The following is a 17,442-nucleotide window of genomic DNA, read 5'->3' on the forward strand; positions in this document are numbered from 1 at the left end:
TAAAAGCTGCTCTGTGCAAAGCAATATCCAGCAAAAATCAAGGCACGATCTTGTGTCGCTGCTTTGCAGTGGTCTTGTACCAGCTGGAACAGCTGAAGGTGGTGTTTGCCTGAAGATACTGAGTAGGAAAGGAACATTGCTTGGTCTTGTATGTGGTGAGACAGCCTGACCTTTAGAATGCCGGAGTATGACTAGACAAAGACATGGGTGAATCAACAACTTGATCTTACTGGAGAAACAAATCTAGCAGTGCAGTCTCTGGGAAGCTGTCTGATTAGGTCACTTTCAGAAAAGATACTTGTATTTCTTACATGCAAGCTATCAGCAGTTTCATCTATGGAAAAGGCAACTGGCTACAAACACCTGTGATTTATTCTTTCTGAAAGAACTGATATCTGCCAAGACCAACATCTTAAGAATGAAACAATGCACAAACATATTCCAGTAAGTTTACACTTCCTGTGGTGGTTCTACACTATTAAAACTCTTTTACAGAACAGTGTTTTGGTATACAGTCATACAAACAAAATCATAACATTGGCAAGTTCATTGCAAAATGTGAGTTGATGTTATAATGCAGTTAGGAAAAATGGTATGACCCAAAGAATGTACCCCCAGAAATGTAGAATTGTAAGTTTCTTTCCCTTATCTCTTTCTCCCCAGTTCTCCTTATTGGTTTTGAGTGTAACCCACCCTCTTCTGCTGCTTTCAAAAAGGGCTTATCTGTACCTCTTCCTCTTTCCCTCCTGATCCTCACTCCATAGGATACCAAGAAATAAAGCTGCAACTGCCATCTCAGCTGAGGAAAAGAGCCTCATTTTTAACTTCTTCTTTTCTAAGCTAAAACTATCTCCTCTGTCTCCCTGGCTGCTGCTAGCCAGATAGTGGTGACAGGGATCCAGGGGACATAGATATTATAGCAGGTGGCGCCCGAACTGGGGCTCTGAGAGACGCCCAAAAACCAGCTGGAAACACACGTGTGTTTCGCAAGCCTGGACACATCAACTACCTTGAAAAGGTAAACAAATATAGCCTAGAAAGGAGGAATCGGTGGCCTTCTCCAGCCCAGAGAAAGTCGATTCACAAAGAAGAAGTTTTACTGCTCGACAACGTCAGAGTGGTGAGTCACGCCGGCCGACGGCAGCAGGGAACGCAAAACTGGGGTGGAGCAGGTCCCAGGCACGGACCATGCAGCAGCGTGCATGAGCCGAGCCAGGATCAGCTGGGGGTGCACCCAAGCCAGCGGCTGTGAGAACCACAGGCTGCACAAGCGGCAGGGGCGTCCCCGCGGGCGGCGGGGAACAGCAGGTGTAGGGAGAGCGGCGGCGGGGCCGGTAGCAGCGGTGGCAGAGCCGCCCCGGACCGTGTGATCGGTGGCTGCAGCGTGGAAGCCCTTCTCTATGCAGCGCCGAGACCGAGCCGCGGGCTCTGCGCGGAGCCAGCCGCAGCACGTTGTGCGGGGCAGCCACGCAGCGCAGACACACAGCGGCCGCGGGACAGCTGAACTTATCTTAACCCCAGTGTGTGTGGGGGGTGGCCAGCTGATAGAGAAAAAGAAAAAAAGCCTGCCTCTGCTTGCTTAGTTGCTTTTGCAGTAAAACAAGATAAAAACAAGTTGTGCAAACACATCTTTAATAACAGAAATGGGATCAAAAATATCTATACCCCAACCAAATTTAGAATCCAAATTGCAAGAATTTTTTAGCACTATTAAGGTTAAGACCTCTAGAAAAAAGTTAAAATGCTTCATCTCATAACATTCCACAGCTTGATTTGTCAGAAGTAAATTCTACCTCTGCATGGGATCAAATTGGCAACCTTTTAACACTAAAAATAGAAAATGGAGACAAAAATGCTTCAAAATATCTCCCAGTTTTTCTTATAATTCACAAAGAACTGATTAACAGAGAAAAAGACATAAAAACCAGCCACTGCAGTTTCCATCAGTTTCTCCTGCTTCTTCCCCTAAACTCTTTGCCCCTGACCTGGAAAAGATACATGGAACAGATCCAGAAACTCAGGAAATGCACTGTAATAATGCCATTTCTAGATCCATGTGTCTCATTCAGCCCCCCATCAGAGACCTTCCCCTGCACCCCTATATCCCGACTATTAAACCCCCCTACCCCCACGTGGCTGGGATCCAAGATGGAGTTGGCCATGTGCTAGATACCCATGTGAAGCAACCCCCCTCATATCTCCCTCCCCCTTCCCATGACTCTTTCCATTCACCTCACTCGGCCCAGTTCCCTTACTCTTCCCATAACCCCTTTCCCTTCCCCCTACCACACTCTGCTCAGGCATGACATCACCTTGCAATCACACCTCCAAACGTTGTAATCTTGCCCTCCACGCCCCTGCCTCCTGTCCCCACGGGGAGGGGGGGAGTGAGAGGAGTGGCCCTGCCCCCTGCCCCCGTGTAGGGGCGGGGGAAGGGGTGTCCTGGCCCTCCCTCCCGGGGCGGGGAGATGTGTCCCTGCCCAGCCCCTGTGAGGCTGTGGGTGGAACACTCCTCCTACCCGGGGGTGAGGCAAGACCCTCTGGGCCCGCTGAGGGTGGAGCTGAGTCCCCTCACCCATCCGGGGGTGAAGCGGGGCCTCCAGGGCCCAGTGAGGGTGGGACTGCACAGGAAAACCCTGGAGATACAGGCTCTGGGGAAGATAAGGATATGCCTACAGCTGCACCTGTAATATTTACTGGTAAAAAAAGAACTAATAGACAATATCAGCCTTTCTCTTGCCATGATATCCAAGAGATATGCAAAACACAATGTGAATTTGGCAAAAAGAATGAAATACTAAAAAGAATTATTAAAGCTACTTTAAAATCTCAGGAGTTAGTTCCTGCTGACCTCAAAGATTTCTTCAGGTGCCTCCTAACCCCCACTGAGTTTGATTTTTGGGAAAGTTCATGGAAAAGGTCATTAAATAACCTCCTAGATGAACTCAAACAAAGCATGCAGGATGCAAAACATGCAGAAAATAATGAAATTACCTTTGAGCACCTCTGTGGGGAAGGAGGTGGGCCAAGCCTGAAGACCAGGCGCAGGTTCTAACAAAACCTATTTTAGATAAGATCTGTGATGTAGCAGAAAAAGCTTACAATAAAATACCTACACTTGAAACCCAAGTCAGTTATGTTAATATTAATCAACTTCCATCCAAGAGTTTCTTGCAGTTTGTAGACCGCCTCAGACTGCAGATACAACAGCAAGTAAAAGAACCAGCAGCGCAAGCAGAACTGATTAAAGAAATGGCTCAAAGAAATGCCAACGAGGCCTGCCGCAAAGTGATTTTAAATCTGCCCATCCATCCTCCACCCACCATAGCAGACATGATTCAGGCCTGTGCCAAGAAAGCAGATCTATACAGTGCACACATCAAAAAACCAGGACTATTCAACCTAAAGACTGTAGCAGCAGTAACACCAGGAATGAACAAGCCACAGACATCACCAGAACAGCTACAGCGTATCATCTGCTTCCAGTGCAAGAGGCCAGGACATTTCGCAAGGAACTGTCCTCAAACCCAGCAATAAGGGAAACACCAGAAAGAAGCTGTAACCAACCAACAAAAAAACTGAAGTCAAAGTACTTTTCTGTCAAGCACAAGGACACAAATATGACAGATCTGAAACATGAAAAAGACTCTATTTTAATGGGAAAAGGGGAGGAAGGGGAAAGGGGTGAGAGACCACGGTTTGCCTTTTCCATTTTCCCACAATTAACCGAGAAGCCCCAATGAAATGGTACCACTGGACAGTACTATCTCAGGGGATGAAAGCGAGCCCTTTCATCTGCCAGTGGTATGTGGGGTCATTGCTGTCCCCAGTGCATGCTGAAAAAAGAGATGCCATCATTTTGCACTACATAGTGTTAGTGTGCTGTCCCAATAACAACATGCTGCAAGACACCCTTGACCTAGTGGTTAAAGTTTTAACCTCTGCTGGGTTCCAACTGCAGAAAGACAAGGTTCAAATTATGCCACCTTGGAAATACCTAGGCCTGGAGATCACTAAAAAGACTATTGTTCCACAGAATCTCAAAATCATTAGCAATCCTAAAACTCTAGCAGATCTCCATTCACTGTGTGGATCACTGAACTGGGTCAAACCCTGGCTAGGTTTCACTAACGAAGACCTGAGCCCCCTGCTCAAATTATTGAAAAGGGAGAGAGAGTTGCTGTCTCCCAGGGAGATGACTCCAGAAGCAAAAACTGCAATTGAAAAAGCACAAAAGGCCTTGACAGAAAGACAGGCACACTGCTTCAAACCTGAGCTGCCTTTCAAATATATTGTCCTGGGGAAATTACCACACTTACATGGGTTGATATTCCAGTGGGCCGAGGGGAAGAGAGATGCACTCTTAATAATAGTGGACAAATATCAGTCCATGTACCATCACACAAATTGTTTCACGAGGAATTCCACCTCATTCCTTGTGAAAAAGGAGCCGAAGGCCACTCAAAGCTCTCACAGTGTTCACTGATGCATCTGGAACCTCTCACAAGTTGGTGATGACTTGGAGAAATCCACAGACTCAGCTTTGGAAGCTGATGTTGAGTTTGTGGAAGTGTCCTGGGTTGATTATGATGTTAAATTGTATCCCCATTCATCCATCTAACCCAGACACAGGTTTTGTATTCTTAAAATCTCATCTAAGAGTAAAAATGAGTGGAAAAGATGCACCGAGTCTGTTATCAGAGACTGTACTTGCTCCCCCCCGCATCCCAAGAGAAGGTTTTGACTACAGCACAGACAGACAACAAGAGACAGATTGCCTTGGCTTTCCAACTAGCCAGAGCAGAGAGGCCTTCCTGGACTGTTTTCTTTCCCTTTTCCTTGGAACGGACCAAACTTGCTCTGGACTGGGGACTCAGGGGAGCACCGGGAGCTTTCACCCATGGACTACCGGGAGCCCAGCCTTGGCAGCGGCATTTTCCAGCATCAGAGGAATTGATAACAGAGCGAACACCCATAGGAAAGAGACCCTCTGAATTTTGTCACCTTTTCAGAGCGGCGAGAGGTTTTGTAATCTGATATTGTTCATTCTTGTGCTGGGTAATGCTGTGCCTGTTAAATAAACAGGTTTTTTCCACTTCTCTCAGAGAAATCTCTTCCCGAACCAGTTGGGGGGTGGGAGAAAGGGGCCACGTGGGTTTGCTTCCCAGGGGAGGCCCCTTGGAGGTTTTCTCCCAAATTTGCCCTAAACCAGGACAAGGACCCCAGATAGCTGAACTGGCCTCAGTCATAAGAGCCCTTGAGAAGTTTTCAGAACCAATTAATGCCTGTTTCAAGTGATATATAACAGTGTTTGACATAATAGGCCAAAAACCTTTAAAAATGTCTTCTAGTCTGCTACTACTTCTCATGCAATTCATGATTTAATCTGTTGCTTTGATGAAAGCATTGGAAAGATTCCTGAGAACCAAAAAGTATTAAGTAAGGCTGTTTTCTTTTAGAAGGAATTTGAAGGGCTGGGAGGCATAGATATGAAGAAATGAAAAGAGTTAAGCTGCTCTGGGGCTTCTTGGCCACCCTCACTGCCCTATAGTGATGTGCACTTACAGCATAGGCAAACTGACATATTTTTGAAGATCCAGGAACTGCATTTGCTCTCAAGGCAATTCTAAGCCACTTACAGAGCTAAAAAAACAGGATGGAAGAAAGGTAATAAATAAATAAATAAATAAACAAAATTATCCTTAATTCTATGTCTGCATGTCCCTAAGAAGGGCTTTTACTACTGCCCCAAGGTAAATACATTTTAGTTTCCAATCACCCTTTCCTTTTCTGTCAAAGTATTTTAATGTAGAAATGTTTCGAGAATGCAAGCATAGTTTTTTAAAAATCATTATGTTATAGAAGTTTCTAAATGGGAAAGTGTGAAAGCCAAGTTAAAATATGATGGAAGATGCAAAATGTTCACTGAACATTACATTTTTCAGATGTGTTCCTCGTCAACAAATCAAAACCTGATTCTCAAAACTAAAGCTCCTTACAGCTACCTAACTACCCTGCTCTTTTCTTTCCTTCCTGACCAGTAATAATTTCCTGAAAAGAACCAATCATTTTATTACAATAAAAAATATTTACTAGCTATTTCTAGATGACTTGCAATAAAGACAATGGTTTTACTACACAGCACTTCACTGTGCTCATTTAGATATACTACATACATTTGAATTCCAGCATAGGATGCACCAGTTCCACCTCAAATTTCTAATTCATACAGTATATACTTTGAAATATATTTAGTCTCACAAAATTACATAAGTGAGAATGTTTATTACAGAGGAGTTCCACTATCTTCAGCTTATTTTTTAAGCATCATTATGCTTTATTTTAAAGAGACAGCAAAATTATAAAAAAGGAAAACATTTTGCCAATAATAACAACAATAATAGTAATTTTGGTTTGTTTTAGATTTGTGATGTAACTTAATTTCTCTGAACTGCACTGTACTAATACAGTGTACTATACTTACGATTTCTTCAGACACACTAATGATAATAAAAGCAGTTTTTGTAGCTGTTTATTGATAAACAGCCTTTTAGGAAACACACAGGAAATGTCCCTCTGTAATTTGAAGAGCCAGAGAACATAAATCAAGGGCCAGGCAGTGAAGACCAAAATATTCAATTTCAAATGGCTTCTTTCAATGCTTGTTATACTCTCTTCTTGCTTAGATATGCAACTTACACCAATTGTCTTTTTATTTTTTTGCTTAGATCTGATATTCCTTTTCTACTGTCCTGAAGATGCTTTTTTAATGATAATGAATAACCTTATCATAACCAAATCAAAGGTTCATCTTTTATTTAGGATTTCGAGCAGGATCATTCAGTGTTAACAGAGCAAGCAAAACCTCTGCTATTCTGAACCTCCCTATTTATAATTTCCTAGCAGTATATATCACTCTTAGTACCTCTTTCAGTAGCATTTTCTTCCAAGGTTTAATTCACTCACTTTTATCTTTTGTACTCTCTTTAAGAGAGCCCATACAATCTGAGCCCTAAACATGTTGCCAAGGTCTGAAAACATCATAAGATTTTCTTGAACCTCTGGCCTTAATCTGAAAATATCTCAAACACTTCATTCTACACATCTCACATCAATACTGTAACACAAATTTGTCTTTTGTTTCAAGTCTCTCCTAAGGATTTTTCAACACCTACCAAATCAAACTCCTCTCTTTTCTTACAGTCATATACAAACTAGCAAGGGTAGATTATAAACAATTTATTTCAGTATGAAATGTAACCCATGCTGGCATAAAAATACATCATCTTATTGGTTGATGCTGCTTCCACGGCTTTGCCATGTAACATTATCACAACACCACACTATTAAAAAACTAAAGACCTGACTGCATGCTGATTCAACTTAACTTTCAACACTTATCCCACAATATACTGCAGGCCTCCCTTCACATTTCCCTCTCTCTTCTTTTTTTTTTTTCCCTCTTAAGGAAACAAAAGAGAGATGGGCAGAGAGCAGAGGAGCTGTATCTCCTTCTTTCACTTCAACCAATCAGAGATTTCTATCCCAGATGCAAAAAGACCTCATTCAATGTATTTCATTGTAATAAACTTTTCTTAGAAATGCAGAACTTTACAGAAAATATGCAACTCAACACAGACATTTCAGTTTCCCAACTCACAGATTCAGCTACAACCTAGCAAAATATTTCCAGCTGTCTAACAAATACCTTGTGCAAAATACTTATTGCTGTGTGTGCATGTGTGAGTGTGCACTCATATGCAAGTATACTCTACAACTCAAAATAATTAAAAGGTGAGGTAGGCATCCAACAGGTAATAAATAGGAGATTTGTATAACTTTTATTCAGACCGCATTTTGTACAAATTATGATGTTAAACTTTCTTACAAAGAAACTTCCTCCTACAGTTAATGAGCCATTACAATTTATGTATATTTAAGCTTATTCAAAGATTCCCTTTCCAAGATCTCCTGAACAAATATTTTAACTGGACAGAAAGAATTCTCCTAGCATTTTTATTCCATAAGCTCGGTTTCTGAAACACATGCTTGCATTAAAGTACTTCAGCCTCTACTGTGAAATTAAGGTCCATATTTACTGTTAATTTGCTACACAAGCAGAATGGTCATTTATTTTGCATATCCACCTAGAAACATCTCAGAGTGTGAATTTGCAGGGTACTTTGTATCATATTCTACACCTTACATTCAAGCCACATTTCCAGGTAGTTTCAGCAGGAGCTGTGCAAATGCAGACTTAACTTCAGTTCTTTGCTTTGCATATCCTCAAAGACTGGGAAAACAGATCTCGACTTCAGACTACCCAGCTACTTAGAAGCAGCCGCTCTGCAACTCTCGTTAAGAGTCTAGAGAAAAACACATTGCAATCAGAGAGCATCAAATTGCCTCAGACTACAGAGCCGTATTGCTTTCTTTCTGTTGTGTATTATTTCTCTCACTATATACAGTTTAATCTCTAAAACAACAAGGTAGATGTGCAAAGAGGCATTTTCTGTGCAACCTATCTCACCACTAGGACAGCAATTGTAATGACTGCAAATGCAAAGCGCAGCTTTATAGAAGCTTACATCTGAATGCTGGACTAAAACTGCAGTATTACTTTAAACGTAAGAGGTTTAATGGGATTTCTGTTAACACATTCAGCTGTGAAAAAGGGACCTCACAGGACTCTATCTAGGACATTGCAAAAGAAAGATCTTAGGTTCCTTTATACTGTACTTTCTCATTTGAATTCCTGTACTAATTTAGTCTCATGGCAACAAAGAAATAATGAGACATAAGGGAAAAAAGATCCCACTGTATGCATAGTACCAACACCAGTGCTGAGAGCAACTGCAACTTTGACTCAGAATCTATCATCAGAAGCAAAATATGTATTACTTTTTTGGTACTAACTCCTAAATTCTCTAAGCCAGACAGAAGTAAAAATGTACTTTTGTAAGTGTCATGGCAAACATAATACCAGAATGACAATGAAAATCTCACCTCTATTCTCTCCAATATATGTGTATGTGACATACATATGTGTACACATATGCCGTTCTAAAACAAAACCTAAAATCTTATTTTTGGTTTATATGCTTCTAGTGAATTTTCAGGTCAAGCCAACCTTGAATTTTACTGCAAATAATTTAAACATAATTCTATTTAATTATGTTTAATATATGAAATATATATTATAATAATATAAATATAACCAAATAATTCGATTAATTTTAGTAGTAAAAATTTTGCCCCTTCTGCTTCAGTTTATGATTATACCTAATATACAAAAAATGAGATATCAAATCATGAGCCAATCAAAACAGTAAATCATCTGATTTAATGGACATCTGGACATCTGATTAACCATCGCCTATCTTAGGCTTTCCTTGTTCTTAAGAAACTACTCCTGTTACTGTTTATATGCACAAGTTTCTAAAGCTTTCAGGTACACCATCAGCAAACTTTCTCAGTAGTAAAGACTGCTTTCTCTGCTTGCATACCAAAACAAACCTGAACTATATTACACTCTACTATGCCACAGGAAATTGCCGAACAAGCAGAATGAAACACACTTAGGTATTTTTTCAACAAATAAAGACATATGGCAGAGATCATGAATGATAAAAAATAAATTATTTTTGCTCTACTGTTTCTATTGAGTACAATTAATCAAACTTCTATTGATGAACAAAAAATAAACATACATATTATTTGTTTTACTAGGGACTTCATGCTTCAGCAGGAACAGGAAACTTTCCAATACACCAAATGTCTAAATCACTTGCATTTCCTACAATAATTAGCTTCTTATAGACAGTTATCTTCACTGCTGTTTCAGAAACTATATAAAGAGGTCAGCTTCATTAAGATAAGTACAGTTAAATTTTAACATAGCAGGGATTTGGCTTTGTCTTCATGCAGAGTGCTGGTTCACTTTGTGATGGTTACTGCTTATTTCTATATCTTTTTCATTGTTTATTCATATACCTCTGATGAGCGGAGATGATGAAATTGAAAATGTAATGCAAAAGCAATGATAAAACCTGGATGTATCAATAAAATAAAAATCCTGTGGGTGACAGGAGGTACTTCTATGCCCAGGCAAACATGATATACACAATATTTTTAGGCAGATACTTTCATATGGCAGACTTTTTTGTTTTTCCCTTTTGAGGCAAATCCTTAGATTGAAGGGTACTGACATAAAAATTGTCTCTTTGGCCATATCTCTAACCTTCAGGTTAGTAAGCAGCTCTAATGCCTTTTCTCTGGTTCTAGAACTATAAGCCAAACACAGTTAAGGGATAAAAGGGTTATCTGGGTATTTAATAAGGATCAACAATTCGTCAAGGTGAAATACACTGAAATGCACATACATGGTATATTGAATTTTTAATTTTACAGACTTTGTAGATTAGTATATTTGACACAGATTCCTTAATGAGGTTTAAATGAATGACATGACATTTCCTTATTTTAAAGTATTCTTCCTTAGATGGGGGTTGACTGTAGTTTATAAAGTATGTTCTAAAGAGAGATTTGGTTTCTCAAGACAGTGTAAGGCTTTTTGGCCCCCTGCTGTGAGACTTGAGGATGTTCGGGGTTTTTACCTAGCAGAATATCAGGACTATACCAAGATATCAGGCTTAGTGAGTTACAAGTATGTATGCTAAGAATACTGAGAATACATAAAAGGTATATAAAAAGAAAAGGCAAAAAAATCATCATGGCATCACCTCCATGGCAGCACAACAATTTAACAATTATTTCAGTGTTTATTGAGGTAACACTGAAATAACAGTGTTTATTTCAGTTGCCTGAAACTAAGGAGGGGGAAATAAGCTGCTAAAACATAATAAATGACAGAGAAAGAAACCCATGCAGGATAAAACACAGAGTTATTGGAAAATTGTTGATGTGCTTTCTTCAGAGTAAATCAAAGGCTAAATTTATTGTTGCTCAGCAGCAACAGAACTAATCAAAGATTCAGTTCTGGTGTCTCTGTGCTTTGTAGATAAGGTTATCATACAGACTATGTCATGCCAGACCATAAAGGGAAAGACTTATGTCTTTTACCTCTGTGAAAGGATGTACTTGTATAATGAACCCAGTGCGTGTAGGGTCCACTGCCCCCTCCCTCCAAACCGTAGAATTTTCCTGTCATTAAGGTCTTCTTCAAATTTGGTTCCTACTGGCTAACTCACTGAAGTTACTTGAGGAGATGGATGAATTTGCAACACCATTGCTTAAAACTGATTTGCCCTACAAAACTGGACTTTGATTTCTATGTAATTTTTACAGGCACATTTTGCAGACCATTTTCAGCTCCCAGTTTCCCCAGTGTATCTGGGTAGCACTTACAGTATTAAAACCTACTTTCTAAGCCAGCCACCCCACTTTCCCTCTTTGGAGACAAAAATAAAACCAAATCTGAACTGGTTTTTCCTGTTGTTTTGCTTACTCAGACATAATTCAACTGAAGTTAGAGCTGTATCAATACAAAATTGACGAGAGGCTCCTTTAAATGATGGGAGAATTTATCTTAATCTAACAACTAAGAATATGAAATTAAATTCACAGCAACTACTGTGTTTTGGTATTTCACATCATGAACCCAAGTAATTTCAAGCAAACAAAACAATTCCGTGTGTTTCCATAGAAACAGGTTAGATGAGGACCTATATTAAACAGTACTCTCAGCAAACCAGACAGCATTGCATACATTTCAAAGGCAAATGAAAAAGATTTTAACAGCAGGACCTTTTTCAACACTTCCAAACACTAATGAATTCAATAAAACATACACATAACAAGAACCTTGATCAAATGCTAATACACTTAGTGGTAGCATAAGGGTAAACCAGATTGACAGCATGAATTTTGATGTAAATTTTTAAGCAGATAGCTCATTCTGCTCTGAAACAGGATTAAAAATTTTGAATTGTTTTTCTTTCTTAAAAAATACATCTTGAATTGACTAAGATAAACATCAGATATGCCACTGTAAATATTGTTTCTAATAGTTCAAAGTTCTTTCACTCAAGACAGTTTCACACTCTAGAAGCTAGTTTTATCAAAAATTCTAAATGCTGGCCAATCATTGCTCTTCTTAAAGGCAAAAGGAAATTTACTATAATTTAACCTTGAACCTCAACATTGTTCAATAGAAAGTGTACGAATCTGTAGCTGACAAGGTTTACCCCTCAGTCTAAAGAAAATCCTGATACTGAAGTAATTTTTATCTAACAGTATATAACTCAAAAGAACTAAGAGTAAGAACTAAGAGTCTAAGGTATTTCTGAAACATAAATAATACTCTGAGTATTTCTATAATCTTTATAGAAGTCACAGATTTTTCCCTTGAGCTAAGTACGACACACATTTCAATGTGAGTTGTAATGCACTCATGCACATATACACAAATATAGTGAAAATAATAGTGTTAAACAGCTGCACTCAGCCTCAATTCAACATCTGCATGTACAGCGAATACTGAATCATAAGAACATTATTCCCTAATACACACATAATAATACAAACTAAGAAATCAAAGAAGAGTTAATAGCAAATAGTTACATACAGAGTACATGCACATACATATAAATCACAACCTTTGTTAGCATATCAAACAAAGAACAGGAAAGCATTATAAGATTAAAGTGCACTAATAAATATTACCTACAAGGCTAGAGATCAGTGGTAAACTAATTCTTTTTATTATTTCTTATATAACATGCAACCCTATTAGCTTTACAGAACATTGCAAAATTGCATCAATTAAAGATAAACATATTAAAAACTTCATAACTCATTAAAAAATCAGGGTATAATTTATCAATATTTTACATTAATAAGTCCGTTACCTGACATTGAAATCAACAAGTACATACCCTGATCCAAAGTCTCTGCCTGTTCTTTTCTGGCCTGCTGCAGCAAATAACTTGCATCATTATCCTTGGTTTCTGAAAAATTGATTTAGGATATGATGTTAGCTTTTACATGGGAACAGAATTGGTTTTCTCCCTGCTAGGGAAAAATGCCCTTCAGAAATGAACATTTGGCATTTTTATATATAAACAGTAGTTTTATCAAACAATGCAGCATTAAAACAACTAGTTTTAGAATAAAAAAAAAATTAAGATTTGCCATAGAAGATAGAAGTAGAAATAAACATAGAAATAATAAATGTACATAGAAATAAGCAAGTGCATACCCTGATCCAAAATCTCTTCCTCTTCTTTTCTGGCCTGCTGCAGCAAAGAACTTGCATCACTATTCTTGGTTTCTGAAAAATGGGTTTAAGGTAGAAGGTTAACCTTTGCATGTGAAGGGAACTACCTCCCTACGGAGGAAAAAATGCCCTTCTGAAATGAATACTTAATATTTTTATCACAGTAGTCATACCACACAATGCAATAATTAAAAAGTGAAGTAAAAAAACTACAAGTTGTACTTGCTACACAGACACATCAGTCAGATAACCTCTGGATAATACTGTTGCTGCAATTTATGTGGCTACAACTGTTCAATGTAAAAATTTGATTCCTCCCATAACATGGCAGTGGGATCTAGAAAACTAGGGCAATGTTATAATTCAGTTTTGTGGGAAATAGACAGAAGTTAAAGTAAACATTAAGAAACTGTAAATATAAAGTTTGGCATAGAAAAAGAAGCCAGTCTTTAGGGCACACAGGTCACACAGCTGTAAAAATATGTTGGAAATTGGAAGACAACAGGAGAAAGAAACAGAAAAAAGACTATGGCAGACATTTCTAACAAAATAAACAGCAGAATCCCATGATGCTTTATTAATTAGCAATTTGAATTTTATGCAGAACTGCATTACCTCTTTGTGAAAATTTTGCTTACCAACACAACATAGAGAAATACATCAGTGAGCGTTAAGATGGCATGAATAAAACTGATTACAAGTGTTTTTCACCTTCATGATGCCCATGCATCATCTTCAGCACATCAGACTTGACAGGAATAGGAATATTTGCCTCCTGCGGAATATTTCTGAAGATTTCAGGGTTTGCATTCTGTGTGCAGGTCATATATGAGACAGCATGCTTGGCTTCCATATAGTACATAATGTAGAAGTTGCACATTTCATCATTGGCAGTACCCCTACACAGTACAGAAAAGATGTGGCACTTAGAAAATAAGCTGAATAGCTGTTACTTAATTCATACAACTTGTTTAACGGGATACTAAAACACTGCAATCAAATGTTTAGATACCCCAAACTAAAACATGCAATACCTGCATTGCAGTGAGTATCAGAAATTTCTTTTGGTTTATACTGGAGAAAAGCAGTGTGCACAAAATCCCCACGTATCTCAGAAATTTCTAGCAATTTGCTTTTGATTTTACAGAAAATTGCACCACCTATTTAAACTGCTCTTCCTTCTCATTCCTCCAGTATACTCCACACAGTTTGCATTGTCTTATCAACTGTGCACAAGTGCTGATTAAATATGACAGAGCTGTATCATTCAGTACTATTCACTTTTCTAAAAAAAGAAAATTACATTGAACAAATGTAATTTGAAATTGTTGCAAATAACATACATGTTTAATTTCAGCAATTATTTTTATGACAAATCTTCCCCCTTTCCTCATCAAGTGCATTCATTTATTGTCCAACCACACTGACTCTAATACTGCAAAACTTATTTTCATTACATATTAAGATACCATAAGTATCTCTTAAAGAGAACACAGAACTGTCATCTGGAGAATAACTTGTCAGTAAGCTTCTGTAACAAAAACACGAGTGCAAGGGGGATGATAAAACACTAGCAAAATTAATCTCTTCAATAAATGTTGTGCATGCACTTGAAAGAGAAGTGGCTCTTCTGTACTGCTACATAATCCTGTCTTCAACAAAAAAAACAGCTGGCACAAGTAAGTGGTTTTTTTTCTGAAAAATACTACTTTGTGAAGCAGAGTATATAAGGCCTCTTTAAAACTGTGGTCTGTTTCTTCCTCTGCCATATAGTATCTTTTGTTTAGAGCTACAATCCTGACAATGAATAAGCTAGGACTTTTTAACAGAAGTTTATAAAATATAGGGGTTTACACCAAGATTTTTTAATTAGCTTTCACAATTAAACAATGAGTCTACACTCATTAAAAAAATAGAGGTGGTCTATTAACTGCTCGCAAAAGACATCAGTGCTGACTTTTCCAGCAGCATTCTGCAGCATTCATTTATTCACCATAGCAACAATAATAGCACAAGCCAGAGAGGAGAAAGGGAAACATGGGAGAAGAGACTGTTGCAGAAGAGGAATTGGTTGTTTTTCCCTGCATTGGAAGTTTGGCAACCCTTGGAGACTAAAAAAATGACACTCTGACTGGGCAAACTCTGCTTAAGCTTTTAGAAAGCATTAACTTCACTGTTGGACCTCCAAAATCCATCACTGTAATTGCTTCCTCTTTAAAACTCCAGTAGAAAGCAGGATGTGGAAATTGCACAAATTGTGGTTCACCTGACATGCTACTGTGTCTAAGCATTTGTTGTGGTTTAATTTCAGGTGGCAGTTAAGTACTGCTGCTCACTGCCCCCACACCTGCCCTCCCCAGAGTGGGACAAAATAAAACTTATGGTAAAATATAATAATGATAAATATTAATAAACAAATAATATTAACACTAAAATATTAATGAGAATACTAATAAACAATATGGAATTATTCATACAATAACCTTCATATATTATAGTGCAAATAAATAATAAAAATTAAACAATAAAATAATAATTATAATAATAATTACTGTAATGAAAAGGACAGAGAGTTTCCCCACTGAAAGCATATTACTACATTGAAAGGAAATACCATAATATTCCTAAGATTGTTTCTTAAACTGTAAGGGTTATTCAACAAACAGGAACTACTTTGGGGAAAGTCACAGAAACATGACAGAAACTTTTCGTACTTGTGAAAAAATGTCAGCAGTTAAATCAAGATTTTATGGTTTTAGTGTCATGATATTTGTAAAAACCTCTTCTTCTCAACTCATTTTTTCCAACTGTTACACATGCGAATCTTAATTGTCCACTGGAAGGTGATAAATCCATGCTGACTTCTTAACCCTCCACTGAGATGCAAACCTAGGGTGCTCAATGCAAAAAAATTTCTTTCCTTGGAATGCTTCAGCACAAATCTCCCAGAATGGAGAGATTTTCAATGATTATCTTTGTTTCTCTACATATGCATTAAATTACAGATCAAAGAACCACAGCCAGTTAAGAGGGTATTAATATTATATGTATTCTTACAGCTGTATTTGTCCACTTAATCTTACAGGGCTGTGTCTGTCACCTGCAGCCAATTAGCATCAGTGACTAACACAGTTCAGATTTTCCTATTTTTTATTATTAACAATTGCTGGTTTGATTGTTTTTCATAAAAGCCTGAAAAAAGGTAATTGCAGTATCAGTTCACATTTTTTAAGCCTAGGTTTTGCAGCAGGTAATAATATCAGAGTTTTATTAGCTTCTCTAAATTTTCTTTCAGAATTGTGAAGCTTTATTATTTCACTATAAGCAGTTAATAATGTCACCTGATTAAAAAATATATTTTCTAGAATTGATTTTCTGAATCCTTCTCTAAGAAAAGATCAGCCCAACACCTGAGTAAGTTGTTTGGCAGCATAGCTTCACTTCAAAAGTGTTCTGAACACTTGAGCAAAGAGAATATTCAAGTAATATCAATGAACATAGTGTGGAGTTAAAATCTGAAGTAGACAGAATAACAAAACATTCTGGCAGAAACTGTTTCTTAGAATTACCTTGGAAGAAGACATAGAACAAAAATATTTCTACATACAACCAATACCCTGGAAAAAACAAGCTCTGAAATGGAGCAAATAGATAAAATTTACCCTATGTGTGTCTCTGTAGTTCTCCCTTCCCCACTGAACACACATCTGGCTGCTAGGATGTCATCATAGCTAACGTCTACTGGATATTTCACAGGGTAGAATGCCTGAAAGAGAGGATGATTAACCACCATCAGTGAAAGTGCTTCATATTCTCTGTGTCAATAGACACTGATGAGAAGGACGGTGCTAAATATCTGAAACAACTTTTGCATCATAATCTAATTGTGATAATATCTGGCAATATTCACTTCCACTTCACTGGAGCACAACAGCACATAACCAGTGGAAACTTCATGATGCAAATCTGTGGACATGTGATTTCTAATTCAGCTTCTCAGTTTGAAACAAATATAATTAAAATTTACATTCAGAACTAAAAAGAACCTAACCAACCTGTGGTAGTTGCGGACTCTGTCTACCAATCAATGTCCACTGACCATTTCTCACTCTGTATCCACTCACTACTTTACCTACAAGAATATCAATAAACATGAGAAGTGAGATACACTTTAAAAAATACGTTGCAGAGTCAACATTCTTCTG

The 17,442-nt window shown here is 38.0% G+C and overlaps 1 protein-coding gene across 11 annotated transcripts in view; it reads right to left on the reverse strand.

Moving 5' to 3' along the window:
* Positions 1 to 17,442, reverse strand: part of PAM (peptidylglycine alpha-amidating monooxygenase) — a 132,010-nt gene that overhangs the window by 29,281 nt on the left and 85,287 nt on the right. For all 11 annotated transcript variants that reach the window (XM_058865363.1, XM_058865371.1, XM_058865370.1 and 8 more), the window contains exons 11-15: positions 17,293 to 17,369; positions 16,900 to 17,003; positions 13,949 to 14,136; positions 13,220 to 13,291; positions 12,897 to 12,968 (exon numbers count right to left, since the gene is read on the reverse strand). In XM_058865363.1, coding sequence (XP_058721346.1) covers positions 12,897 to 12,968; positions 13,220 to 13,291; positions 13,949 to 14,136; positions 16,900 to 17,003; positions 17,293 to 17,369 — 513 coding nt within the window. The remainder of the gene's footprint in view (positions 1 to 12,896; positions 12,969 to 13,219; positions 13,292 to 13,948; positions 14,137 to 16,899; positions 17,004 to 17,292; positions 17,370 to 17,442) is intronic.

The sequence above is a fragment of the Poecile atricapillus genome, chromosome Z (assembly GCF_030490865.1).
Source record: "Poecile atricapillus isolate bPoeAtr1 chromosome Z, bPoeAtr1.hap1, whole genome shotgun sequence".
NCBI classification, from domain to species: Eukaryota; Metazoa; Chordata; class Aves; order Passeriformes; family Paridae; genus Poecile; species Poecile atricapillus.